General features: G+C 44.6%; 1 protein-coding gene across 3 annotated transcripts in view; it reads left to right on the plus strand.

The window, feature by feature from the left end:
* Window positions 1-25,793, plus strand: part of runx3 (RUNX family transcription factor 3) — a 49,265-nt gene extending 23,472 nt beyond the window's left edge. Inside the window, exons 6-8 of one of the 3 annotated variants that reach the window (XM_051386091.1) lie at window positions 11,478-11,624; window positions 17,647-17,721; window positions 22,524-25,793. In XM_051386091.1, coding sequence (XP_051242051.1) covers window positions 11,478-11,624; window positions 17,647-17,721; window positions 22,524-23,005 — 704 coding nt within the window. In that variant the 3' untranslated portion in view covers window positions 23,006-25,793. The remainder of the gene's footprint in view (window positions 1-11,477; window positions 11,625-17,646; window positions 17,722-22,523) is intronic. The other 2 variants (XM_051386100.1, XM_051386109.1) reach the window with 2 other exon arrangements.
* Window positions 25,794-26,962: the final 1,169 nt, after the last annotated feature.

A 26,962-nucleotide genomic window follows, 5' to 3' on the forward strand; every position in this document is an offset into this window, starting at 1 on the left:
CAAAACAGATCACAGCAGGAGAAGAGAGAGTGGTAGCAAGTGCCACGTAAAGGGGAGGGGGGGATATGGCTGGCAAAGAGGGCACAGAGGGGCACAGAGAGAGGGGGCATCAGCACCCCACCTGCCAGGCTGAACACTATTTGCAGAGGCATTAAAGAGAACAGTGACTGCAAAGGAGGGAGGGACTGGATAATAATAAACACTCTGTGTATGTGTGTGTGTGTGTGTGTGTGTGTGTGTGTGTGTGTGTGTGTGTGTGTGTGGATGGTTTCAATTTGATTGTCTTTAGTGAATAGGGGGAAAAAAAGCTGAACTTGTGTGCCTGTGCATAAATGCATTCTCGTGTACATCTGCGAGTGGCTCAGCTTGAAATAACTGTGTACATTAAGGTCGTCTCCTGTCTGTCTGTCAACACGTTACGGCTTCAGCTGAGGCGTCAGAGTGGCCGTGCTACTTTTACACTGGCGCTGGGTGCTATAAAGTGACACAGTTTAATATAGGGCAGGAGGAATTTAGGGCTCCATTAAACTCTGTTACACGGTGCTGAGAGGGAATTCACAGAACGACAGAAAATAAACTTCTGCATAGGCTGAAAAAAATAATCCGAATATGATTTCTATATGTAGGCTACTAACTAGAACCTCCCTCAGCTTAACCCCCTGCACCCAGAGATTGTTTGATTTGTGCAAATGTTAAAATGGCTGAAATACTGAGTCAAAGCTTATCTGAAATATGAATAATACATCCAGTTACTCTGCAGTGAAAACAGATCCAGCATCAACCAGGAAATCCAAACAGCTGATCACAGTTAATAGAATAAGCAGTTCGAAACACAGCACATTTATATTGTTCATTATATTGGACTGAATGAGCTGTCAGATCTGAGGCTGAGATGAGTTTTCAGTCCACTTTAGAGTATTGAAGGACTCGGAGCCTCAAAATAGAAATCACTTGCAAAATGAGATAAAGGACCTCTCATATTTAAACAAGAAGCACATTCTAGGAGTATAATGTCAGTCATGCCCCGGCACAGGCAAAGCACAGGAACACACACACTACCATTCAGACATTATTAGGGCCATAAAAATAATCAGATTCTTCTCAAACCGCAAGGCAGCACATTATATCGGCCGTACGACGTTCAGAGCCAAAGCAGAGAGGCGCTTTTGCCAACGCATAAAACTAAGCATTTTTTCATTACAAATCTCATCGTCAGAGACAGCTATATATTCCAACACTGCTTTGATCACAGTTTTCATCAATGCCGCACAAAGTTGCCTGTACATCTCAGCTTTATCATTCATAGAGTGCAGACAGCCTGAAGCCAGACTTGGCCACGCTGTGCTCACCTGTCCGCAGGCTGGCAGGCTGCGGGGCCCGGCCTGCACATGGCTTTACAGGCTGTTTGCGTAGGGCCTGCATTTGCATGGCTGCCGGCCGAGCCACGGCAGGAGTTGGCACAGACGGGGAGGAGGTTTTATTAATGTTTACTGATCCCAGTCAGGAGAACCTGACGGACAGGACTGCAGCGGTGCCTTGCCTGCGGCAGAGTAACAAAGAACACCATACCTTCTGAAAACACTTAGCAGCAGTAAGTGTGTAGACACACACATGGGTACAAATGTGTACACTAGTCTATTTTCACATAAATGGATATAAACACACACAGACAGCATTCTGTCCCTGAACAGAAAGTAGGCCAAACGTTCAACTAAGTATTTTTCTCTCCCTTGCTGCTGATTTCCTCATCACATATCCGGCATTCGTCATCAAACCCCCCCCCCATGATCTATCTGTCATACTATATTATCAAACTTCTGCTGACAAAAAACTGGAAGCGCAACTGTTGCAGCTGAAAACTCTCCCCGCACGTCAGCTTTAACATCAGGTCAAACACATCCAACAACAAGAGAGAGCATTCTGAGCTAAAAAAGACAGAAATGCAAAAAAAGGAAAGCAGATGATGTAAGTGTGGAGAGCCTCCCTGTCGCTGCTATCATGCCTCTGCACCCCTGATGGCACGCATAATGCACCCTGCAGGATCATTCTCACCAATGAATCCCACAACTATATTTTTGGTGCTGTTCTCACTCCCTCACTTATATATGACATCAGCGGCTTATTTTCACCACAGAGCAGGCTAAGTCAAAAATGGGTCGGACATATTTTGAGCTTGTGAAATGAAGTTCAGAAATAATTTTTCACATTGTGGGGGGTTGAGTGTGTGTCTTCTTTTTAGAGCCTGAAGCATTTGAATGTGTGAACATGTAAAAAAATATATATATATTTTCACTTTCAAAGTGTTGTGACGTGATCATCATTTATCATTTAGTAATGCGGAAAAGATCTGAAGATACAGGAAAAAAATGAGAATGGGTAATTATTTTGAAATTGAGGTTTTAAAAAAAATCAATTTCTGTGAATATCTGAGGACAGCTGAGCTGCTATCTGCGTGTGAAAACCCTCAAAGGTCAAGTGTGTGGGACGCTGAAGTTAAAAGGAACAATTCTACAGTTGAGTCTGAACAATCAGAAAGCACTTTTTAAAAAAACTCAGAATTAAGTTTAACTTGATTCTAGTAGACATTTATTATTTACTCAAAATTTTAGTCCCTTTTTTGTTCCCAGCCAGAGGTCTGTGGGTTGAGCAGGTTACAGAAACAGAAAGGAGACACAGTTGACAGTTGAATGTTGAGGATATGGAAGCCCGTTGTACGGTGCCTCAGTGAGGTCAAAGTGGCAATTTGTATGATGAGACTTGAAAATGATACACATGAATACACCGTAACCGCTAACACTATTATACACAGTGTACATGCAATACCTGCATATGTTCAGATAGGGCTCATGCACCTTCCCACCCACAGGCCCACACATCCACAAGTGCTGTCGTGTTTTGTTGCCTCTGTTTACTTGGCTGGGTGTGTTCACACAGCTCCAGGAGGAGAATGGCGGGTGTGGGGGGGGGGAGTTGGGGTGGCGGGGGTGCATGTTGGAGTTGGCGGGTTGATTCTATTTGCATTTGGCACACAGACTGTACAAAGTATGCAAATAGACAAACAATGACATTTGCTGTGTTATTTTTCCTGTGATATTGCAGTCTCTCTCCAAAGTCAACAAAAAGATAGCATGTGTGTTGTTGCGTATGCATTTGCGTGTGCTCAGTTCATGCACCTGCCAGGTGTGTCCATCTCTTTAAGTCGGCCCCCACGGGCCACGCCCATGCTCCACAAATCACATGAAAGGCTCGCCCTCACTGCGAATTGCTCTCTCAAAGGCAACTTTGATGTTTGAAAATGGAGATGGGTGTCTTTGAAAGAAAGGCCTACAGGTGTATCAGTGCCAGGGGAGGGGAAAAACAGTGGCATGTCTGATGCTGGGTGCTTTCCTGACTGCTAATGGCTCACCATCCCAGATGTATAACCTGGAGACATAGTGGCCGACACAATCACACACACAGACAAATAGCCTCTACAATCAAACTCATGACCACCTAATTTATGATTTGGTAGAGAAGATAGTTTGCCTCAATACCACTGACAGACAGATGGGAACAGATAAAAAGAGGATTTTATGACTTCTTCAGAGAAATAACACTCTGTGGCGTCTGCCCTGACTGGAGGCCGTCGACTGCGGCGTTCCTCTTCCCTGGGGTCATTCCAGACGCGTCATACTTGGCCTCAGTGATTAGAAGTAGAGCAAATATTGGCCAACTGATAAATCTACTGGAATGCAGCTGTGCATATTGAATAGGTTTGGACTGATTTCAGAGGAGGAACTTGTGTGATGGGACAAAACATTCACCACATTCTGAGGTCTGAGGCTTGTGATGGGTGGCGCATGAGACAGTTTCCTCCAGTAGTCATGCAGGATGTCTACGTATTAGAGACAGCCAATCACACTCCAGTGTTAATTATTCTGTAAGACATTTTTATGTGTTTTTAAGTTAGATATGAATGAAAGCAGCACTGTTGCTGTCAGAGTCATTAAACCGTGATTGGACAGACATGAAAGCATCTGTAATATAATCAAATGTTGTTGTGGGAGAGTAAATAAAGGACTGAGATGGAAGCTCTTTGACCACTGTTGCCACCTTAACCACATCTAGAAGCTTTGAGGCCAACTCCCTTTGAGGGCTACACACACACACACACACACACACACACACACACACACACACACACACACACACACGCACACAGCTGCTGGTAATCCTACTTAGGCTTTTGTACTTAGGCTTTCCTGTGAAAGCGGAGCTAATTAGTCTAAATACCTCAACAAAACTGAGATATAAACAAAGAAAATATACCCATTAGTCTATTACTGGCACTTTTCTTCTCTTCCCCCCTCATTGCCTCTGTTTGCTCTTCAGCGTGTTGCTGCAGCGTCAATGCACAAGTTTCTGCTAAAAACAGGAAAAAAGAAGAACATTGTTTAACATTTTCAAACAGCGCGATGCCGCCTCCTCGGGCCAGTTGATGACTGTCAGAGACACACACAATAGCCTCGGGGTGAAATGCCCTTTTTTTTCCACTCAGACAAAAATTTCCACCCCATATTTGCTGACGCCAGATAGAACAGCAGAACATACTAGGAACTACAGGATTATTTACAGCGGCCCCAGACAACGCTTTTAATTCACTTTGATGATGTGAGTAGAAGACATTTTCTCAGAATCACTGACAAGCTCGGCGAACGTCGCTACTCAGCTCTCTCTCTCCCCCTCTGTCTCTCTACCTACTCCCTACACACTCCCCTCTAAACTCACCAGCCAAGCGTCTTTCCTGTTTACCTACCTATGAAGGGAAGTAAAATGCCCACTCTGTGTGTGCTCACTCTTCCTTATTTACACTGACCCATACAGGAGGGAGCCATTACGACCTTTCAGCCGTAATTCAATAAAAGTTCCGTTCTGCATTTAGAAAAATAAATGGCCCATGAGTGGAGGAATATTTTCTCCCCCGCTGCATTATGACAATAAACCGTTTTCTGTGTTGGGGCAGTGGGGATGGGGGTGGAGCGGGGGGCGGTTTGTGGGAAGAAGGCACCTGCTGGTTACTGGAAAAGACGCTGTGTACCACCACCCTGCGGTTTTTGGATATTTATTTCTTCAGGTCTTAATGGTTAGGAACAGTGAGCAAATAATAGGTGTAGCAAGATCTTTCTTTTGCTTCCAGGGTGGAGAAAGGTTGTAATCCTCTGGGTAAACACGGAGGGAAGCCTTGGCTCTTCAAAATAGGCTGGAAACATCACAGAAAAGGAGAGGTCAATCTCTGTAACCTTAACACTACTGCAGCAGTCCACTAACGTGATAACCTCAGAGAAAGTACTGAAAGTGAAATACGTGCATGCCTACACAGTGGAAAATTCACACATTTCACATTTCACACATTTACTTTGACCCACCTGGAATATCAATTGTCATTCTGTGGAACGGTGTTTGTGTGTGCATGTGCGTGTTTAGGGGCAAATGCATGCTTGTTGCACATTATTGTGTGTGACCTAGTATGCACGGAGGTGTGAACGCAAAGCCGTTTGACACATCTGCCTGTGCGGCAGCTTGCTTTCCTTTCCCACAGCCTTGCGAGGCCCCCACCTTTCCCCCAGTACCTCGCTGCTTAGAACAACCTGACTACCACGTACACGCAAACATGCGCACACAGACACGCAACAACAACCCCATTCACCATTAAAGCTAAAATAACACACTCAAAGCAGCTTATTGCTTTAATATGATCTGTCACCGGAGCCAAATAGGTCTTCTGTGCTCGACTAGGCCAGAGCAGCAGCAGCAGCAGCACTGGGGAATCTATGAAGTAAGCAGGCACACAGCCAAAAAGGCCTGAAAAACAGGCCTGCTATCAACCCCAACACACCTAAAATCAAGAGTAGAAGACACACACACACACACACACACACACACACACACACACACACACACACACACACACACACACATACAAATAGTATGGAATGGTAGGACAAAAGAGGGATGATTGCTCTCAATGTGCTACGGGCCTCGTTGTATTGTTAGAGAATCCGGGTGCATTGGGCCTTATTTTGTTACCCCTTCACTCTCTATGCCTGCCTCAACCTGCCTCGCTGTAGGGCTGTCCTTGTGTAGCACTGCTTCTGTTCCACACACACACTCACACATACACTCTCTCACACACACACGCAAAGAGTTTTATCCCCTTATCAGAAAAGGAAGGCTGCGCTCTTTGCTCAAACAGTCTCATGTAGCAACTTCCGCTGTGAGCAGCTTGTTTTCAGGCCTGCGAGGGGGATTTTCACACTGCTGATGTCCCCAGAGAGACAGATGCATCTGCCTGAGGGACCAGACGATCTCCCAGCTGTGGTCAGAGAGGGTGAACTACACGTATAAGCCTGCCAAAACGTTTGCTGACCTCCTCCTGAAAGCTGAATGTTTTCACAAAACCCCCTTTTGCCGCTGTATTCAGTGCTGCCATTTAACACAGAGACTTTAACTCACATTTAGTTTATGTCCCAAGAAATAAATAGTCTGTATATTCAATCTATGATAACGATATAGTTGTAAAACGTCATGCATTCATTCTGAAAGTGTCATGTGAATGTTATGTAAATGAGTGTAAAGTAGTGTAATGTCTGCATGTGGCTAGCATCGACTCATTTAGGCCCAGACGAGACAGCCACAATCACCAGCCAAGGGTAAAACCCACATCCTTCAGGGTCAGCCTCAAAACAAGAACTTTGATTCGTCCCACTGTAAATACCCAACTGTGTGATTGGTGGCCTTGGGAAACACGGTGCCAAAAACACTGCTGCAGAGATGCTTTTTGAGCTGCGCTATGATGCCAGTAATAGAATGAAAAGGGAAGTATAAAAAACAGCGGCAGAAAGAAGCATGGTGGGAACGAAAATGTAGAGGGTTCAGGTCTGCTAGAGAGGAGGAAGAGGAAGACAGGTGTACAAGACTTTTGCTCAACAGATGTTGAAACGTCCCCAGTGTCTGTTGAGGGCAAACGGAAGTGTGCTCGAAGGCAAGTAGGCCTCGCTGCAACATATGTTCAACTGTCGCCCCACATCTCACTGTAGGGTTTCAAAAGAGATAAGGATGCTGCTCTTGGGTTCACTTTCACCACATTAACGCATAGAGCATGGGCTTACCTTGCGTAAAAGGAAAGCTAGACGCATTTTAAGTTGTGGTATTTTTGACTTGACTCATCAACACAAAAAGGAAGTTAATTCAAACATGTTATAACCGAGAGAAAAATATCAGCTGCTATCACAGTAGCCTTCATATTGGAATTACAAATGCTTCTTACACTGCCTAGACATTTTTGTATGTAATCCTATAGCATACTTACATAGACTTTACAGTCCAGACATAGTTTTCAGTGTGATACCTGCTCTCCAAATCAATTCTAGTTTGTTATCAGGGGCCTATCAAGTCCATTTATACGTCGAATACAAATATTTACACTTCAAATATATTCAGTGCAGACTTGGGCCAAGGCCAAAGCACGTATTGCCCTTTGCCGTCCAGATAGAGTTTCACTTTGCCCCTGAAAAAGCACCCAGCCCTTTACTAAAAAGAGCTTGTGTTTAATGTGTCTCCCTTTGGACGGGAACATATGTTTCTTTCTTTCAATGGAGACAGAGACAAACAGGCAGAGAGAAAGAGAGGAGAAGTAGAGAAAAAGTGGGGGGTGACACAAGGAAACAGGTCGTATTGGGTGATCATTCAGCTGTGGCGTTGGTGTTTAAGGCCTGGCTGTCACCTCACTGAGCAAACACTGTCTCTGTGTTGAGCTGATACAGGCTTTATGGAGGCAAGGCTGGGCAAAAGTCTGGAGGAGTTTGTAGTTCATGTGGTCTGGTCTTAGAGCGCTGGGTGCAACCTCATGAAAAATAACTTCACACTTTTCACGTCACTTAACACTCAAACCTGTCTCCATACGCTTCAAAGCACCAGGGCACAAAGGCACAGCAACATCTCAAGTTATTCTGCAGCGAAGATATGACACTGTCAGGAAATAAAAAGACACACACACACAAAACTAAGCATGGCTGAGAACGGCACACCCATTTCTTCAAAACACAGCCATCGCCCTTCAGTACATCGTTAATACCAGACATTTTATATCAAGCATTTTATTTGTTCTTCATAGACTTCCATAATGCTTTCAGATGATGCGACCGCTACTCTGAGAGGAGGCTAGTAAATCTACAACCTTTAGCATCCATTTCGGCTCTTGGAGCGTATTGAGCGCTGCTGTTTAGGCCTCATGTGTGCATTGGCCCCCATCTCCCAGCTCTATCTTGTGGTTATGATATCATAGAGAGAAAAACAAAGGCATTCTCTCCTAAGTGCACCCTGACACATTAAATATTCATCCGACCACAGAAACCCCTCTGAAATGGGGCCGACATGGAGCGCCGGCACCCCTCTGGCCCCCGGACTTGCAGAGTAGAAGTCAAATGTTGGCGGTCGGAGCAGACACACTGTGGCTAAAGGCAGGGTCAACTGGCCAAAGAGCGCGTTAACACAAGGTTTAACTGGAAGATACAGGCCAAGTTTCTCTGGTGCTCTTTTGCAGACACTGTAATGATTTAGATTTAGTCATAAAAACTTTTCTACACTGAATAACGCTGCTTTCTTTCAACAAGAGTCAATGCGGAGAAATACAGACACACGATTTATTTTTTAGAATCACTTTAAATCAAATAAAGTATACATTATTTTTATGAAAAACTCGGTTTTTATAAGCATCCAAGAGACAATGGCAGAGAGAAAAACAGAGGAGATGGGGAAAAAGAAAGTTTCAAGTCGCCTCCCCGTTGATTAGTGGTTAACAGCAACTGTGGGCCCCGGGTTAATGAGCTCAAGGCCTGGTTTTAATGAAGCCTCCACTCTCCCAAAAATCACCGTCTCGCAGCCCACTAAACCCCCTACTGGAAGCTCTGAAACAGTTTGTCACCAAACGCAGTGTGTCTATGCCAACTGGAATGGGGACACGGGATCCACAACTAGTGCTCAAGCCTGTGTCTGTGTGTGTGTGTGTGTGTGTGTGTGTGTTTGTGTGTGTGTATGTGTGTGTGTATGTGTGTGTTTGCGGGCAGCTGAATGATCACTTTCATCCCTAAAGAGCCAGTCAATTCATCTTAGACCACCATTGGCCACAGAAAAACTGACCAATTATCATTTTTTTCCCGCTGCTGTCTGTCTTTTTTTCCAACCAGAGAGCAGTGGGATGTATCATTTCCCTGACCTCAGCCGTTTGAGGTGGTGTAAATCTCTTAATAACTACACAAGGACACATATAGGGGCTATATTTGGAGGGCTGCTTCCCCTGGCCGCCCCTGCTCTGGCCTGGAACAGACAGTAGCCACAGTGTCTATGTGGGTGATGGAGCCTGGACCTGGCGCTGTGTGTGTTTGTTGTGTGTGTGTGTGTGTGTGTGTGTGTGTGTGTGTGTGTGTGTGTGTGTGTGTGTGTGTGTGTGTGTGAAGGAGAGAGAGAAAGAGAGAGTGAGTATGCAGGCCTTCATTCCTTCCATCATAGTTTAAAGAGATGGCAGAGTGGCCCACATGTGAGTGTGAATAAAAAAGATATCACAGAGTTAGTGTGTCGGTGTTTGTCCGCCCAGGATATGTTCCTGAGTAACGGCACGGAGCAAACTGGTGAGCCGGCGAGTGGAATCCACACACACACACACACACACACACACACACACACACACACTGTTCCTTTCCTTTGGCGTCCAACGTCCTAATGCTCTGGAAAACAAACATCTGGAGAGCAGCAACAGAACTGCTGTCTCTGCTCAGACACATTAGTCATGACTGACTCTTTTTCTTCCTCACACACGTAAAGTGCAACGTAACTGTTGATCAGTGGGTGTGAATAAAACAGCATTCTGTGCTGCACTTTGAATTTGGACAGGAGAGATTTTGATTTCAGTGCCTACCTGTGTTCAGACATTGTATCAGTGCGCGCCCGCGTACCCTTTGTGTATCTGTATGCATGTGTGTTGGGGGCCGTCAGTGTTAGATATTTCTATATAGTTCGTAAAGAGAGGATGGAGGGGAGGTGGTGGGCACAAACAAATGGACAGAGCGGTAAACGAGAGGAAACTTTACCCATGGGTCAGCCTCTGAGGGAAGATATATTGCCCATGGGTCAGTGGAGAGAAAGGACGGGCAAAATCCATATTGGTCCGTCTGCCTTGCCCCCTTTATATAGTGATAAAATATTCAAATCCAGCCATTACTTCACATTAGGCTACTCTGTAGAGATGCCAGGGAGAAAACCACAGAATGTATACATGCTAGTTCACACACAGTTTTGGTGCATTGATAGTTACATTAAAATCTCTTCCTCCCATTAGAGGCATAGCCCTCATCCGCACTCACGTCTGACATTTAAGGTGTGTTCACATGTAGAGTGTGTGCACATGTGTGTGTGAACATGCGTATTGGTACATGTCTGCGTACATGTGTGTGTCTACATAAAAGGCATGATCAGAGTTTTTTTTTCTTACCATCTCCCTGAACGGGACACCAAAGTGATAAGGGCACTAAGTGTGTTGGTTAGTTTTCCGGATCTGGATAAAAGAGATGCAGCAGATACGCTTCACTTACCCAGAGTAAATTCTCACCTCCCGCCTGCCCGCCCGCCCGCCCACACACACGCACATACATACACACCTAAAAAAGCCCTCTTTCAGTCTTTCTCTTTCTTTTTTCTATCCGTTATGTTTAAAACTGATGACTATATGGTCTGGTAGTCTTGTCTGGGTGTTTCCTTCTGACTAAGTGCTGTGTCAGTCAGACCTGAATGTGTGTGTGGGTGTTTGTGAGAAGGGTTGTAGCTGGGGGTAGATCTACTCCTTATTTTTTAAGCATGGTAAGAAAAGACAACTTAATTTCATCAGTTCATAGAAATGCCTAATGTAACAAGTAATAGTTTTTTTTATTTATTAGACTGCAGGTTCAGGGAAAACAGCATTCCTAAAGCAATCATTTTCAACCACTGTCGTTATCTGTGTTATCTGCTGATGACGCGGCAGCAGGTGCAGCTTGAGTAACACTTACAGTAGTGTCTAGCCAATGTATTTCAAGGTCTGCTAACATTCAAATAATATTTTTGTATCTGGAAGCTGAAAACATGGTGACAGTGTCTTTCTCCCCCCTTATATAACTTCCTCCTGTGTGAGTGGAGGATATTGATGGTCTTCACAGTCCAAGTCAATTTTACACTAATTATAGCTTAGACAGGCAAAGAGAAGTTTTTTGCCAAGGCATGTCAAACTGCCCGGCTCCATTAAGAAATTTAGGAGAACGAAAGGTTTTCCAACAGGACTCTTGTTATTGTTGTTGCTATTTTTGTACAATTCTGGAAATATAAAGTGCCATTTTCCTGGTTGTGTAGGTGGTAAATTGGCAAGCCCTTGATTTTTCTCTTACCCGTCCTCCTCATGTCGCTGTTTTCAGGGCACAGAGTGAAGATGGAAGACCCCCAGAAGATGCAGTTCTCGGACAGACTGTCTGAGATCGAGCGCTACCAGCGGAGTATGCGAATAGGCCCAGTGAACAATAATCCCCGCCCCATCCACCAAACCCACCTCGGCACCACACAAGGTGAGGACCACTGATACATACAACCACAAGCAACCAACATCCCCATAACCAAAATCACCACAACACTGTAAAATCAGCTCACATTAACGGCCATTACTTAGAAATAAACAACTCCTTTAATAAAACAAACATATTCAGTTTTATTTGGCCAGAGGGTAAGTAATCCGTAATAAAAATTTGTTACACATCAACAGTACATGCCGTTCACCCAGCATTAAAGGAAGCCAAGAGCACTTCATGTGCGTTTCCTCCACGGGGGGCTTTCGAGTTCTGTTCCACTAATCTGGGAGCTGTTATATGTGTTGGCTGTCCGAGGGGAAGCTCATGTCAGTTCTGTCCCCGGATGCCCTGCGTTGGTGGGTCCGGGCCCCACAGCGTGCAGGGTTGAGTCTGTGGCCAGGTGGCATGGCGGGTGCTGCCAACCGAGCTTGGCCTGGGTGCTGAAGCTGGCCTCCGCACACCGCGCACTACAGCCTCAGGAATGTAACAGCCGCCTGCTACCTTGGCAATCACGTCACTCTCAGACTGGTCGAATGTGCGGGGGCGTGGGGGGGGAGGGGATGAGACTCAGACTGAGGTGGTGCGATGGAGGGGAGGGAGTTGTTTTATGCTTATATGTGTGTGCTGTGGACAGCTGCGTAGGTGATGGTCAGAGTGAGGATGAGTGTTCACTCTCTCCCTCATATGTCAGAGTCTCTTTAACAGGATGCCATGTCTGGAAGCAGGCAGGCTAAACACACACACACATACATAGTGTGCCTTCGTCTCCCACCCACTCTCTAGTTCTCATGCTAGCTAATGAATCTCATTACCTTTGTATCAGCATGTTGCTGTGTACAGGAGGGCTTGTTTGGAAGCTCTGGACCGTGTGTGGATGGAACTCTATCAGTTTGTATCACAACCATACACTGGTGTTTGGCCTTGCGCTTAGCTTAGCCAGCGCTGAGTCACCAGTATGTGCCTATCTAACAGCTGACTGTGGGGAACACAGGGTCATCTACCCTGGCCCCCACCCCCATGTCCTTACTTACTGTTGATATTGATTTTGTTCCCCCGCACAGCCTGTACCGAGGTGAAAACATGTCAGCCATTTTAGAAACACCACCGACTGGTTACGCTGAAAATAAACACTGTGGAGCCTCAACACAATACAGCCACTGTGATGATAATTTTCTGATGGTTTAAAGGTTGGCGTGAGCTGTGTAGGTTGTCTGCCAATAAAAAGCCCCCTGCAGCAAAGCTTATACTGGGAGCTTTAAGTTTCTGAGGGCTGACTTGAATACGGGGGGGGGAACGTTCCGGTCGGCAGGGAGAGGTGTACAGACTTGGTCCAGACAGCAGACGAAGAGCAGCTCTTTGCTCTGCTCTCGTCTGCCTCGCACAGGATTAGGGCAAGAATTAGAGCGTCATAGGCTTGTCAGGCTTCAAAGGGCTGCGATGTTGCAACACACACATGTACAGTGCATACACTGTGAGCAGACACAACACATTAACATCAGTTGGAACTGTCAAGAGACGGTAAAGGCCTTGAGCTTCACGTTACAGCTGCCAGTGAGTGTAGGCCGTCTATAAGAAGTGTGTGTGAGTGAGACAGACGAGGGGAAGGGCTGTAAAAACCACACACCTTAATCTGTGGTATTACCATCATGACGGCATACCGCAGGGCAAGAGTGGTAAAATAATTAAATAACAGAGCAGAGGGCCTGTCTCCCTTCCACCTCGTCTATCTGCTGGAGTGTCTGAGCTGTAGACTGGAAATGTATGTCCCGGCGCACATCACACAGAGCGCTCCCGTATGTGTAGGAATCATGCACAGACAACACTACAGTATTACAAGCGAAGCTCAAACAAAAATAGACTTGTTGTAATAAATCCCATTTAGAGACACAGGGAGGTGTTTACATATCAACAGCACACACGTCTCTGCTTTTGGCAGCCCTGCCAGACACTGTTGTATTTTGCAGATACTTTAAATCCCCGGGCCTGTTTGTTTGAGAATTGCCGGGTGATAGATCGCCCATCAACACGTTATAATTAAATGGATTCCCGTCTCGCTGTTACAAAAGATGTTTTCCATTATCCGGGGCTGGAACCTTGCATTTTCCCCTTGAAGACGACTAAATAAGAAAATACAGTGTCATCTCCTCCTAAAGCCTCCTTGCTTCATTTTGTTGTCTGAGCTATGAAATACTGTCTCAGTTTTCCTGTCAACAGGACGTGTCTCCAGACATCTGCTCAATGCTACCCTGGTTTCTTAAATCACACACACAGACAATTGCACCATAGGCACATTGAAAATACAAAACACACACATACACAACTCTGTGCTAGTGTTGCAAGTTCTCTGTTAGTGCCCCAGACAGACAGGGTAATTAAGAGCTCATTACAGTGCATGCAGTGACAGGATTCTTGCACGCTGGCAGACACTGCATTCGCTGCTTGTTTTTGTTCTTCTGTGGCCACAGGTAAGCCTGGTAGACATGTGGAATGATTCTCAGCCAGGGTGGAGGGAGTGTGAGTGTGTGTGTGTGTGTGTGCGTGTGTGTGTGGGCGTGTGTGTGTGTGTGTGTGTGTGTGTGTGTGTGTGTGTGTGTGTGTGTGTGTGTGTGTGTGTGTGTGTGTGTATGTGTGTTTATGTGTGGTTGAAAATGCGTGGTTCAACTAATGCAGTCGGGCAAATCTGACACTCAGACAATCAAGTACTAAATTGTTATTCTGGTTTTCAAAACCTCAACTGAGGTACATGTGTATACTCTATGTGTCTGTGGGTGGCAGTTTTTTTTCTTTCCTCTGATACAGAATGTCATTCATCCTTTAACATCTAACCGTGACATTGCATTTATAATATATGCAAAGTTCTTTCCACTCTTAAGTAAAGCAAACAGATGATAGAAAATTTGATTTTCCTCCAAGTGCAAAGTGGAGCACAGATTCCACTTTTACCTTGTTCCATTTTAAATGCAGACAAAACTCAACAAGCCCCTGGCACAGCCTCTAACAGACAGCCGAGACGAAAGAGGTTCTTTTAACTTAAATGTGTTTTAACAGTAAGAGAGGGGGGAAAAAAGAAATACAGCAGCAATTTAATCATCCAAAAAGTCCTGGCACTTTTGAGGTGGTATCGTTTAACATGTTATTTGTTCCAACACCTGTGTGTTCCTCTCTGAAGATGAATATCAGATACTAGCATAACGTTCCGCCATCAAGTCAAGTGCTCAATGCTTTGATGAGGGCCCAAAAGTGTGTGTGTGTGTCTTTGTGAATGTGAGTGTGTGCCTGACTGTCTGAGTGTGTGACCCATGTGGTGATGTTATTAAAAATGTCAGTAGGATCTTGCAGAAATAACATATTACACTCTTCATTTTTGAAATGTACTCAGCATCCATCCTGCAGATTCTAATTTTAAAAAAAGCAAAGCATTTTTTATTAATGACACAAATGTTGGTACTTCCTCCTGCACAACTGGCACACATCTGTTGCAGCTGTGCGTTCGCCCTCTTGTTTAGTATGTTCAGGCTGTGGCCTCTCTGGACTGGACTTAAACTTGAGAAAGTCCTGTTTGATGGAGGACCAGCCCAATGCAGCCGTGCCCCTCCTGCCTCGTCCACAGTGACCACACTGTTTACTCCACATAAACAAGCTGGCTGGCCCCCCAGGTTCGAGGCGGCACTCTGCTACTGCCGCGGCCGAGGGGCTCACACTAATTCACACATCCAGAATGACATGATCAGCCAATTAGAAGCAAGAGCGAGACAGGAAATTAGCACCGTCAGGTAGCTGTGGTGTGGACTTTTGAGTGTAGCCGTCACACTAGTTGGGTTTCATGCTGATTTCTGCCAAACCCAAGCAGGAAGCTGGCCCTCTGAGGCCAATACAACCAAAACGAGCAGGAATCTGGACCAGTCCTTTAGACACTCTGTTTTACTTCTGCACTCCACTATTTACATAATATGTCAATGGCCGCCACGGAGTTTATTTGTTATGGTGCCTGAAAGCTTCACTTGTGGTTACTCTCTTTTTGTGACCCTGAGATGAATAATTCAAACTGAAAATGTTTTTGTTCTTCAACAAAAAAAAAAATCTTTTGAAGCCGCCTCCTTGGTGAAAAAAAGAAAAGAAAGAAAAAGAGAAGTGAGAGCAAGTTCTTTTTTAACCAGACTCAACTGTTTGTGTAAGTTATAATTTCACATCAGAGTCAGGCTGCGTTTTACATTTCAGCAATTACAGAAACTACATGTGTGCCATGAACAGTCTCTATTGAGTCTGGGGAGAGGGCAAGGGTGGGAGGACGACGAGCTCTCAAAGAGAACATAGGATTTTTCAGCCCATGTGTTTGTTTTTGCTCACGTTATAAGTGCGGGCTCAAAAGACATATCAAATGTCCCACATAGCTGAGCCAAGGCCGTGTTCCTCCCCTCTCTAACACGCTCTCTTTCTCTCTCTTTTCCTCGCTGGCGTCTTTCTTTCTCTCTTGCTTGCTCTCTCACATTCTCTCCCCGTTGCGACGCCTAAGGCCTAAGCGAAACAGGAAGCCAGCACAAGGACCGGCATTCACTGTGTCTCAATGACACGCTTCATTACGGCAGGCGCATTACATGTCTCAGAGGCGTTGCTGGATCCGGAGTCACGGGGATGGATGCCATTTTGGCTCTTTCATCTACACATGCACTTCAAAAGCAGTGCATGTGTTTATTTGTGTCCTCCCCAAAACTACACTGGCACCACCCCAAAGCTTCTTATTAGTGACGCAGTCGCCGCTTCTTCCCATTTCAGCCCCTGCCTTCCCCTCTCCTCAACTCCGCCCAGGGGGTTGGTCCTCTTATTAACAGGGGTAATCTGTGCCTCTCATATTGACGTTGTCTGCTGGCCAATCAAAATATTTGAAGGAAATGTTTATTTTCTTGAGCGAATCGCACCAGCTGCTTGGAAGCCTTTCTGAATAAGGCCATTTATGTGTAAGAATTTGCCATTGTGAGCCATAGTGCAGGACCTCTCAGTGACTGAGTGCTGATTTGGGCCTTTGCAAAGGAAGTGGAGGAGCTCCAGGGGAAGGACAGATCTTACACATGCTGAGCCCAGTGTGGCTATAGGTGAACAGCCCAGCGCCACTGCCCCCCTCTCTGCTTCTGGCATCCTTCTAAGTCCTAATTGCCACTACAGGAGGTTAGGAGTTTACTATATTGCGGTATCTCAACAGCGAAGAGCAGAGTCATAGTGATACCACATGGCTGTTATTAAAAGTAGAGCACCATGAGAGAAAATGTGGTATTATAATGTGGAGTTTATGATGAAAATATTTATGTATATTTAAGGAAAACTGTTTTTAACAATATCTAACACTGTTGAGAGGCATGTAGACTTGTACTTCTGTGCTGAGACTGCCCATGTCCACAGAGCTCCGTGCAAGTTCTCTTGTAACAACTGCACCGTCTCAGACCTAGAGCAAACAGCCCCTGTTTGTGTCACCCCTCCTGCGGTGTGGCCGTTGAGTGTGAAGCAGGGTCCCACGCGTTGGGCCAGTAGGTCCTTGACCCTCCTTCGCTTCCTGACAGCTTGGCTGGACAGGCTAGCGAGTGTCTTGCACTTCACAGGTCTCCGCTGCCCCTCCAGTGTCTCGCCTAAAAGACCCAAAAATATCTCCCATGCACCCATCAAGCATGTTTTTCCAAGCCTGGTCTCACTCTGGTGAGAAAACCACCCCTCCTCTTCCCAGTCTTCACTGCTCAGTCAGCAGGGGCCAACCTGTGACAGGAAGACACATCTCCAAACCGCCAGATGTCAAGACAGTTTTGACAAGTCTGTCATGAAAAGTTTTTTTGGGTCATGCTTTAGATTTCTATGGCACAGTCTGACTTCCTCACCCTGTACACATATACAACCCACACATTTGTCTGCATTCCACAAAATACTAAAATTACACATTCCTGCACAGACACAATTCCTCCACTGACTTATTTCTTATAAGCAGATTCAAGTGTTGTCCTTGAATTCAACCTATTGTTCCCATTGTGTGTTAAACCAGCACTGTGGCAGGAGCAAATGGACGCCCCCGCACTGAAGACGTGCAAGGTGGAGGAGGACCTGAGACCATGGCCAGGTGAGACATTGCAATGCCCTTCTATGCCCACTATTTGACTAGATTTACACAGACTTATCTCTAACTATGCTCTAAGCTACCCTTTCTTTTTACCTTTCCTCGCATAAAGCCCGGCTTTCCTAATTTGACCCCAAATCTGATGTGAATTTGAGAAAAGTGTGTCTACATGCATATCTGCGATTTTATGTGTGAAAGTGTTGTCATGGGTGTTTGCTGGTTGCTGAGACATTATCATAATGTGTGGCCCAATCAACAAGCAACATGAGGGGTGACGTCAATAATAAGCAATGGCCTTAATTACTAAGAAAACAGGCTCAGAGGAGATAATTGAGGCACTTTGGACTGCCAAAGACAGTTCACACCTTCCAAATCGTACATCTTTCCAAACTAATTCATTCTAATTAGGAGACACTCTGACAGCCTTTAAAATTGAAACAAACAATACTGAGGAGGAGAAGTGAGAAAGGCGGGCATAACACAGGGTGTGCCATTCAATGTGACAATTTTGGAGTCTGTTTCGTTTTGCCCGTAGGGCTCTACAACACCCCAGAACATTCCTAGAACGCCGCCACCCTGCCTGCCTTCTTCTTCCTTCCCTCCCACTCCGTCTTTCTTTCATTTGTTTCTTGGGGATTTGGATCTTTGCTGCTGTCTAACAGCCCCCTCAGTCTCCTATCCATCCCCTACCCAAAAACCACGACACTACACCAGACATGCTGAGTCATCCACTCACACTGTGATGAGGACACACACACGGAAGAAAGAATAAAAAGATGTTTCTCTATTTTGCAATTCAAACAAAGCCCGAAGCAGAATATTGAGAATTACATATTTACATATCTTACTGCTTGTGCAAGGCGTTTTCTAGCCAGAGATTTACTGCAGACCAAGACAATCATGATGGTGTGAAAAATGTGGTTGACAATGATGGTTAGTAAAAGCATATGTTTGAGACCTTACAGCCTAAACTTAAAATGCCAGGACATCCAGACAGTAAAGACAACGCGACAGAGATATATGAAAGTGTAATATATTATGATGCTACTTTTCATACACCTTTATCCTTACAATAACAGTATACATGGTCTAGGGTCAGCAAAACACACACCATGACACTGGCTTCACAAGGAAGTATCATATCTCCCATAGAAAAGGATTTACTTAACAAACATATTAATTATGTCACCTAGTTTGTTGATACATTAGGAAAATCTCAGGTTTTCTGTAATCACAAACTTCCTTTACCTTTGCTTGTACTGCATGTCACAAGTTGAGGACATGCAAAATCCTCTGTGCTCACATGATAAAGTGCCAAACATGGATGAGGCTTTGGGGCTGTTGACCATGGTGCCACAGTACAGAGGTGATTATCATTTGCATTCGACATGATGCTCCGGCCCCAAAGCCTTGCTGCTTAAAAAAACACCTGGAGATCATTTGTGTTCATTTGGGTCTCCTAAGCTTTGGCCCCGCGCGTCAGCAGCTCTGCCCTGGCGTTGGGTTGCTTTGTCATTATCACCCTGTTATCAACAATGACTGCTCATCCTCATGGCATCCACCATAAAAACCACCCAAACCAGCCAAGAAATCAAAGAGAAGATCTCTGCCCCTAGAAGGAGTTGCAGTGCATCAATGTTTTTTTTTTTGATGATAGATTATAAAACAGTCTCACTGCACACAGCACGGAGTGTCTTTACATAGCGTAGCTAGACGAGCCGGGGGTTTTCTCTCTCTCTCTTTCCCTTCCCTCCACTTATTTGCCTGAGACACCATTCCCTGGGCGCTGGCCGTCACAGTTTGCATCAAGCCTGAGTAAACATTTCACAGGTGAGCGCCTGGATTTGCATCTCCCCATTGCCAGCCACCACATGCGGACAACACACGCATAGACACACATAACTCTGCGCACAATTACACACACGGACATGACCGCCTCAAACTTGCCCTTATGTTAACAACCAAAATCAGTTTCTCCCATACGCAAATAAGGCAAACCTCCTGTAATATCTGGGTTACACGCTTGACTGTGGACTAGTGGACTACTGGAGCTAAGCAGAAAGGAGGAGGACTCCACCCTTGGTGTTGCAGAATTAAATAAGTGCGTGGCGCTATGCTTCAAAGCTAGAGAAGGAAAGAGAGGGCTGGAACACTATGTTCTCTATAAAAGCCCTGATTCCCAGCTACCCGCTTCATAGACTGGGAACATCACAGACAGCAGACTGTGCCAGCTAGCCCTCTGGGGTCCATCCCCTCTCCTGTCCCTGCAATTTAGTCAACACATTTCAGATGAGCCTAATGGAGATCATGTGTGGTTTTGGGCCACAGAGGTTACAGGCAGCTACTACTAGGCTCAGTTAGGAAGACCCTCTCTGCCAAAGATACACCACGGTTACCACAGCCACAACAGCTAAGCCTGTACTTATACTGGGTGGGGGAGGGTGGGGATGCAGTAAGGTATGCAACATGGTTAAGAAGGAGAAAAAGCAGACTGCACAACTTTGCTTCTCAATTACAAAACAGTTTGTTCAGCCCTCTCCTCCAGAGGGAGCTACTGTGCTGTAGAGGGTTTAAGGTGGTAGCAGGCTCAGAGCCAAGAGCTTGATACTGCACAAGCCCATTAAGGTGTTGTGATAAGTGTCCAGTCCAGTTTCCCCTGACAGAACACAGGAGTCGATCCCCACCGCAGTTTAGCCAACACGTTTCCACCAACTCCAATTAAATGGAGATCATGCGCGGGGTGGGCGGCAGCAGCGAGGGCAATCAAGTCCCCACGCCACACAACCCCTCCCCAGCCTCACGCTGAAGCCTAAATTTAGCACAGACAGAAAGAAGAGATGAAGGGACAGACAAAGAGAGAGAGAGAGAGAGAGAGAGAGAGAGAGAGAGAGAGAGAGAGAGAGAGAGAGAGAGAGAGAGACTTTTTGGGAGTCCGGTAGGAATTAGTGGGCCAACTCCACTTCACCCGAATCAACAGCAGCTGAAGGCTTGGATTTTCCTCGCGTGAAATCAGATATGCAGCCCGACTCCGGTGCCTGGTAGACTCTGGAAAAAGAAACAGCCCCCCCACCACCACCAAACTCCCTCATCCCAAAAAGAAGAGGAAATTCAACTGCAGAAATGTGTTGTTGAAAAAAAAAAAAAAAAAAGAGTATAGCAGGGGCCATGGAAATTGCAAAGGAACAGATTTTTTTGTAGCTGAAAATGGACCCAGTTCTCCAGACATAGGGAAAAGACATTTCAACAAGACTGTGGCACGCAAGTTTGGCATTCTCCCCCCTCAGGGCTGTGGCGTGCAAACGCTTGCTATTTCACAAATACAAGCTCTCTTTTCTCTGCCATCCAAATCCACATTTTACACTTGCAGTCATGTGGGCACATTGGACCCATGAAAGCCACATGCGGACAAACAAATAACCATGGACTGAGGTGTGTGTGAGCGTATGAGTGTGTGTGTAAGAGCAGCAGGTGTGGACGAAGCATACTGTATGTTGACATCAGGTATGAGAAACTCTCTCTAGTCACTGTGTCGTACAACCAGGTTAAGGGCGTTTACAGCTCTAGAGTATTTTGGCCTGGCTTCCTTCCTTACCTTATCTGAGTATCATGATATTTAATTATAAAACAGTTAAGACATGTTTGACTTGCCAGACAAGACATTTTCAAGATTCAAGACACCTCTAAATTCAAATTATAATGCAGGGTGCATACCAGCACTGCCAGTGCAAAACTACTAACTACAATATAGGTTTACTAATCATTGCCTCAGTGACTTGGTACTCATAAAACAGATTACCTTCTAACTTACATAACACAGCAGAAATATGGAACATAATTGTCTCTGTGCCAGGGCCCAAACCCAAATACTACAGTAGGTGGCGTAGAGAAGTCCTACTGCAGAACTGTGAATGGGTTCATATCCGAAGCTCAGGATGTAAGATCAGCCAACAATACTCCTCATTTAAGTAAGAGGGGCAATGTGGTGTTTGACTTAAGGAACTAACTTGGTGACAGTAGCGGCCCCAAATCTCAGAGAACCAAACTGCCAAGTCAAACCCTTGAGTGATATTTTTATTTCCCTTTTGTCAGCTGAATAAATTAGAAAGTGTGCAGTGAAACTGAAGTCCAAACAGCTGGGTTCACAGTGCTCTGTTACCTGTGAGATTACATTTAGCAGTTAACTCTGACAGGTCCTGGACTGGACTGTGATACACATTAGTTTAGCGGATATTCACACAGAAACACTCTTTTTTTCTTCACTTTTTTTTTGGTTTCTTTTCCTTCTCTGTCTCTCTGTCTGTCTCTGATGGTGACCGTCTGCCTCTGTCGCCCAAGTATGATTTATGATGAGTTGTGCAACAGCACAACAAGCCGTCGGTGTTTATTCAAAGCACCCCTCAGCACTGACAATGCCTCTTTTCATTGCTCTGAGAAAGACAGAATACAGTATGTTGCTCTGCTTTTGAAGGAGTGGTAGGAGGGCCGTGGCAAGGGGGCCTTTTCATAACTTCAGTCTTGTGCACATGGCTGTGGGATGATGTGCTGTCAGTGTTTGATGACTGTTATTAAGCAAAAAAATGTCTCAGTTCATTACTTTGAGCAAACATTTCCATGGACAGACGTATCGCAAGAAATCTGAGCTTGGAGTTGGGGGTTTGGGGAAGTTTTCTGTTCTGGAGACGAGGGTCGTTAGAAAATGAAAAATCTCTGAGCCCCTTGTTTCATAATCACACCAGCAGTTTACATTCATGGATGAATGTTTGTTGACTCTTTCCAACCTTTTGTGTCTTTGTTTCTGCCAACAGGGACTACAGATCTCTTTCCACAGAGGACCACCTTCCCGTCTCTGTCGCCGCTGACTGACCCCCGCTTCTCAGACCCCCGCATGCACTATCCCGGGGCCTTCCCATACTCCGCCAACACCTCCAGCACTGGCATCAGTGGCCTCAGCATGCCAGCCTCTTCTAGATACCACACCTACCTGCCACCCCCCTACTCAAACAACCAATCCCAGAACTTCCAATCCAACTCCTACCTGTATTACGGCACAGGCTCTGGATCCTACCAGTTCTCCATGGTGGCGCCGGGGAACACCGGGGGCGAGCGCTCCCCCACCCGCTTGCTGTCCTGCTCGGGGGCCACGGGCGCCGGAGGTACCAACAGTCTGATGAACCCGGGCCTGAACACCCAGAGCGAAGGCGTAGAGGCCGACGGCAGCCACAGCAACTCCCCCACTGCCATGAGCGCCTCGGGCCGTTTGGATGAGTCCGTCTGGAGGCCTTATTGACTGACAGACAGCTAGACAATCAGGGGGTGCAGGAGAAGTATGGGAGGAAAAGTAAAGAGGACGATGAACAAAAAAGATGAACACTGAAAGTTAAAAAAAAACAAACAAAAAAAAGAGAAATGCTGCATGTTTGTCTTTTATTTCTCCGGCACTCGCTTTAAAGACTTTCTGCGTTCAACTCTCAAGACTTCCATGTATTTTGTACATTTTGAGTAAACTCCTGCACTGTGCTAAAACATGTACTCTTAAAAGGACTATAAAAGCCATAAAAGGTGAGATTATGTTCGGCTGAAACTGTAAATAGATGTGAGGGTCAAACCAGAAAAGCCATAGTAACCTTTCAGCATCACTTGTCTGGTGTAAACAGGTTCTCATTAAAGACAAAAAGACAATGGCGGTATGATCAATCAGTACAGCCGATGAACTAAAAAAAAACACAGCAGACATTCATCAAACTGACTGTTCAGACTGATCCAACTCACTTGACAGGTGGAGAAGAGCAGTCGGACCGGATGTTTGCTCCCCGAGTCACTCCAACATCCTTCCAAGGCATGGCTGCACTGCTGTAGCAATCGGTCCTCCTAAGCTTTAATTTCTGTAAAAAATTTTAATATTACAAGAAATGTTGTCAGTTGTGAAAACATCTTCAGTTGCATCCATGGGTCTGTCATGTGCTCACAGTACTTGTGCAGAACCTTATTGCCTAATTTATTGTCTAAATGGACACATTAGCCTTTGGTGCTACGGTATTCAGTGGATGTTTCAACACAATCGCTGAGAGACAAGCATTTTATTTGTGAGGACTCACGTGTTTAAGAAATGAATTCTCCTTTGCTGTGTCATCATTGTATCCAGTTACAACAGGACAATGGCTGATGTTTTGAGGAATGTAAAAGACTAACACAGAGGAGTGTTTATCTTTTTCTGCAGGAATATTTAAGTCCTGTTGTGTCTACTCTTTACTGTTTCCTTAGATTTCTTATTCATGCCCTTTTCTGAAAAAAAGTCCTAGTCTGGTATTTTTGAACTGGATGACACGGTTTACTTTTGATATTTATTTGAGCCAAATTGAGAGGAAATGTGCGCATATACCCAAAATCCTTAAGCATTTCTACCTTTCCTTTTATATATATATATATATATACATATATATATACAGTATATATGCCATATTTTGTTGTTAAGTATAAATTTGGAATTTGTGTAATATATTGCTACTAAATTATAAAAACCAAAACCTTTAATGTAATAATTTTGTCTTCCAATGTAGCTTTGATGCACTAAAAACTTTTATTCCTTATGAACCACGCCCAACAGATTCTGTTAGTGAGATGGTGTACCTAGAACCGTAATCTTTTAAACAATTTCCAAATTGCCTTTCTGCGTTAAGTAAGCCATTCGCTTAATTTTTGCACTATGTTTGAACTTTCATTTCTCTTTTTTGGTTATGTATTTACTAATATCTGAAACTCTGCCGAACTAAATATGAAATATTCCTTAACATATATTTCTTGAATACAATTAAAGTGTCCTCTTACCAAATTCTTCATTAAGTAATTAATAATTTTATGATTTGACACACACAAACACACGCACATTCCTGTACCGCAGGTGTGTGTGCACATTCCCCCTGTCCGGAGGGCCTTTCCCCTACAGTTATACATGTGATCCCTCTATCCCTGGAGGAGGAAAAGTGTGAGGATGAAGGGATAGAAGGAGGAGGTAGAGTCAGAGTGGTATCTTCTTACCAACACCAAGGGCAGTTATGCAAAAAACGTTCCCTTGTTGTGCACAGGTCCCTTTGTTCTGTATAATCAGTGAGTGCTTTGAAGCCTTTATGGCCCTGATTCTGTCTTTTCTAGTCTAATTTACTGATCATCAGTGCCAGGGGCTCACGGCTCTGCCAATAATTCATACGCCTGCACAGATCATCTGGCTATGAGATGTGTATAGTCATTTACAGCAGGTATCAGGTGTCTAATATCTACTAGACTAGTCTTCCACAAGAGGGAAGCAGTCATGAAAGAGTCTGAAAGATGGGTATTTAGTTGCTATAACAGTGACATTTAATTTCATAGTGAATAGTGATCCAAAAAGGCTTGCATTTGCAGCTCAGGTAAAAAAAATAAGTTATGCAAGTGGTTTTGTAGAGACCCTCTGCCTTATTCCTCGTTTGTTCACAATCGGTAACAATGTCTCATTCCTATCTCCCTTTGATTTAGAGGAAAAGCGTGATTCCCTGCTCTCTCCTCTTGAGCCTTTATGCGATAGATGATCTTACTTTATTATGGGCAAAAATCATGCAGCTAGAGAAACCACACGTGTATTTATATTTGTGTGGTTCCTTAAAAGAAAAACCAAAGATCTTCACAACTTGCCTGTAATACTGTCAAGGATGTCAATGATGGGAAAGATGTGTGGCAAATCCATCATGTCTTGACTGATTTCTATCATTCTTTATGCAAAACTAGGAAGCCAAAATGTACAAGTGAGTTGTATTTTATTGTATATTGGATTAAAGAGCACAATATTACTTTTTCCTTTTGTTTTCTTTTTACATGTTGCCCCTTTTCCTTTTCATATACCAAAATGTTCATTCATCTTGCTCCTTTCATTTCTCTTTATGCTCAAAGCATGTACATCTGAAACTGATATGTTAATTTAAGAATCTCATCTATGTATGTAATGATATCGTTAATGCTTCCTTATTGAGTGCTTGTAAAGTTTGCGGATAATGTAGTTTTTAATCATTTTAATTAAAAAACGTGTCTCACTTTTGTCTTCACAACCGCTGTTTATTTCATTGCAGTGACTTAAAAGAAAAAAAATGAATTAATGAAGGTCCGGGCGAGAGTTATGACAACACATCATTTTTCTTAGAGGTAGATTTAGGTTGAGTATTTATGGCCACATTCTTCTACATTATTCACTTTACTATAAAAACAATTGCATACCGTAAGAGTTCTCTAATTTTGAAACTCAATGCTTAAAAGTCTGGATTGTGAGGTCTTTTTATGCTTCAACAGGGGGAGGTGTTGAGAGTGAAAACGTTAAACATGGAGGCACAGGGTATAATTCACCTCCAGAAACCCAGACACTCTCACATCAGCTGACAAATGAGCAGGACAAAAAAAAAACACCATAAAAGTTCATGGGACCCAATTTCATGCCAGCACATTCTGATCCAAAATTCTGTTCTTCTTCTTCAGCCTCATACAGTAAATGCCACACATGCCACTGCCTCAGTCTCACAGCCCTGGCAGTTCATTGGTAGTTCTTTCCCAATAACCTCCTTTAATAATTATCGTCTTCTCTTCCATTAGTGAGACTCTCGTTGGCAATTACCCCGTACTCCTCATGGGTTTGAAAATGCCTCAGCTGTCAACACGGTGGTACCCAGAGCGTAAATAAAACGCAGCTCAGGAATCCAACACCGCCCTGGCAGCCTCCATGTTAGCGCACGTCGGCAAGTTGTCACTTGTTAAAAACAATACAGGAGAAGTTTGGAATGTCGGCCGTCTTTTTTACCAGCTATGTGGTTGTTAATTTATGCGGCGCTGATGGCATCTGTTTGGCCCATTTGATGCCGAGCCACAAGATTAAACACTTGAGATGCTACCTTGTGGGGTGGTCTGATTTCAGATGTCTAATGTGGTTAACCTGAAATACAATACCCACAATTCCTCACTCTTAAACTAATGCCACCTGTTGATGTACCATGAAAGGGCTTTCACTTCTAAATGCTTTGTTTTTCTTGTTCAAATTATTCTTTTATTTTCCCTGTTTATACTCTCCTGTGTCTATACTCCTCAACTCTTTTATCCTTTTTTCTCATTCAATTCTGTCCTTTCTTTCCTTCTGTATGGCTGCTGCTGTCTGCGTCAGGCCTTCTATGGGGGCAGTGTTGGCAGAACAACAAAGCCTCAGGACGCACACACGCAGCCTTGATACACACTG

Source organism: Dicentrarchus labrax, unplaced genomic scaffold, assembly GCF_905237075.1.
Source record: "Dicentrarchus labrax unplaced genomic scaffold, dlabrax2021, whole genome shotgun sequence".
Lineage (NCBI taxonomy): Eukaryota > Metazoa > Chordata > Actinopteri > Moronidae > Dicentrarchus > Dicentrarchus labrax.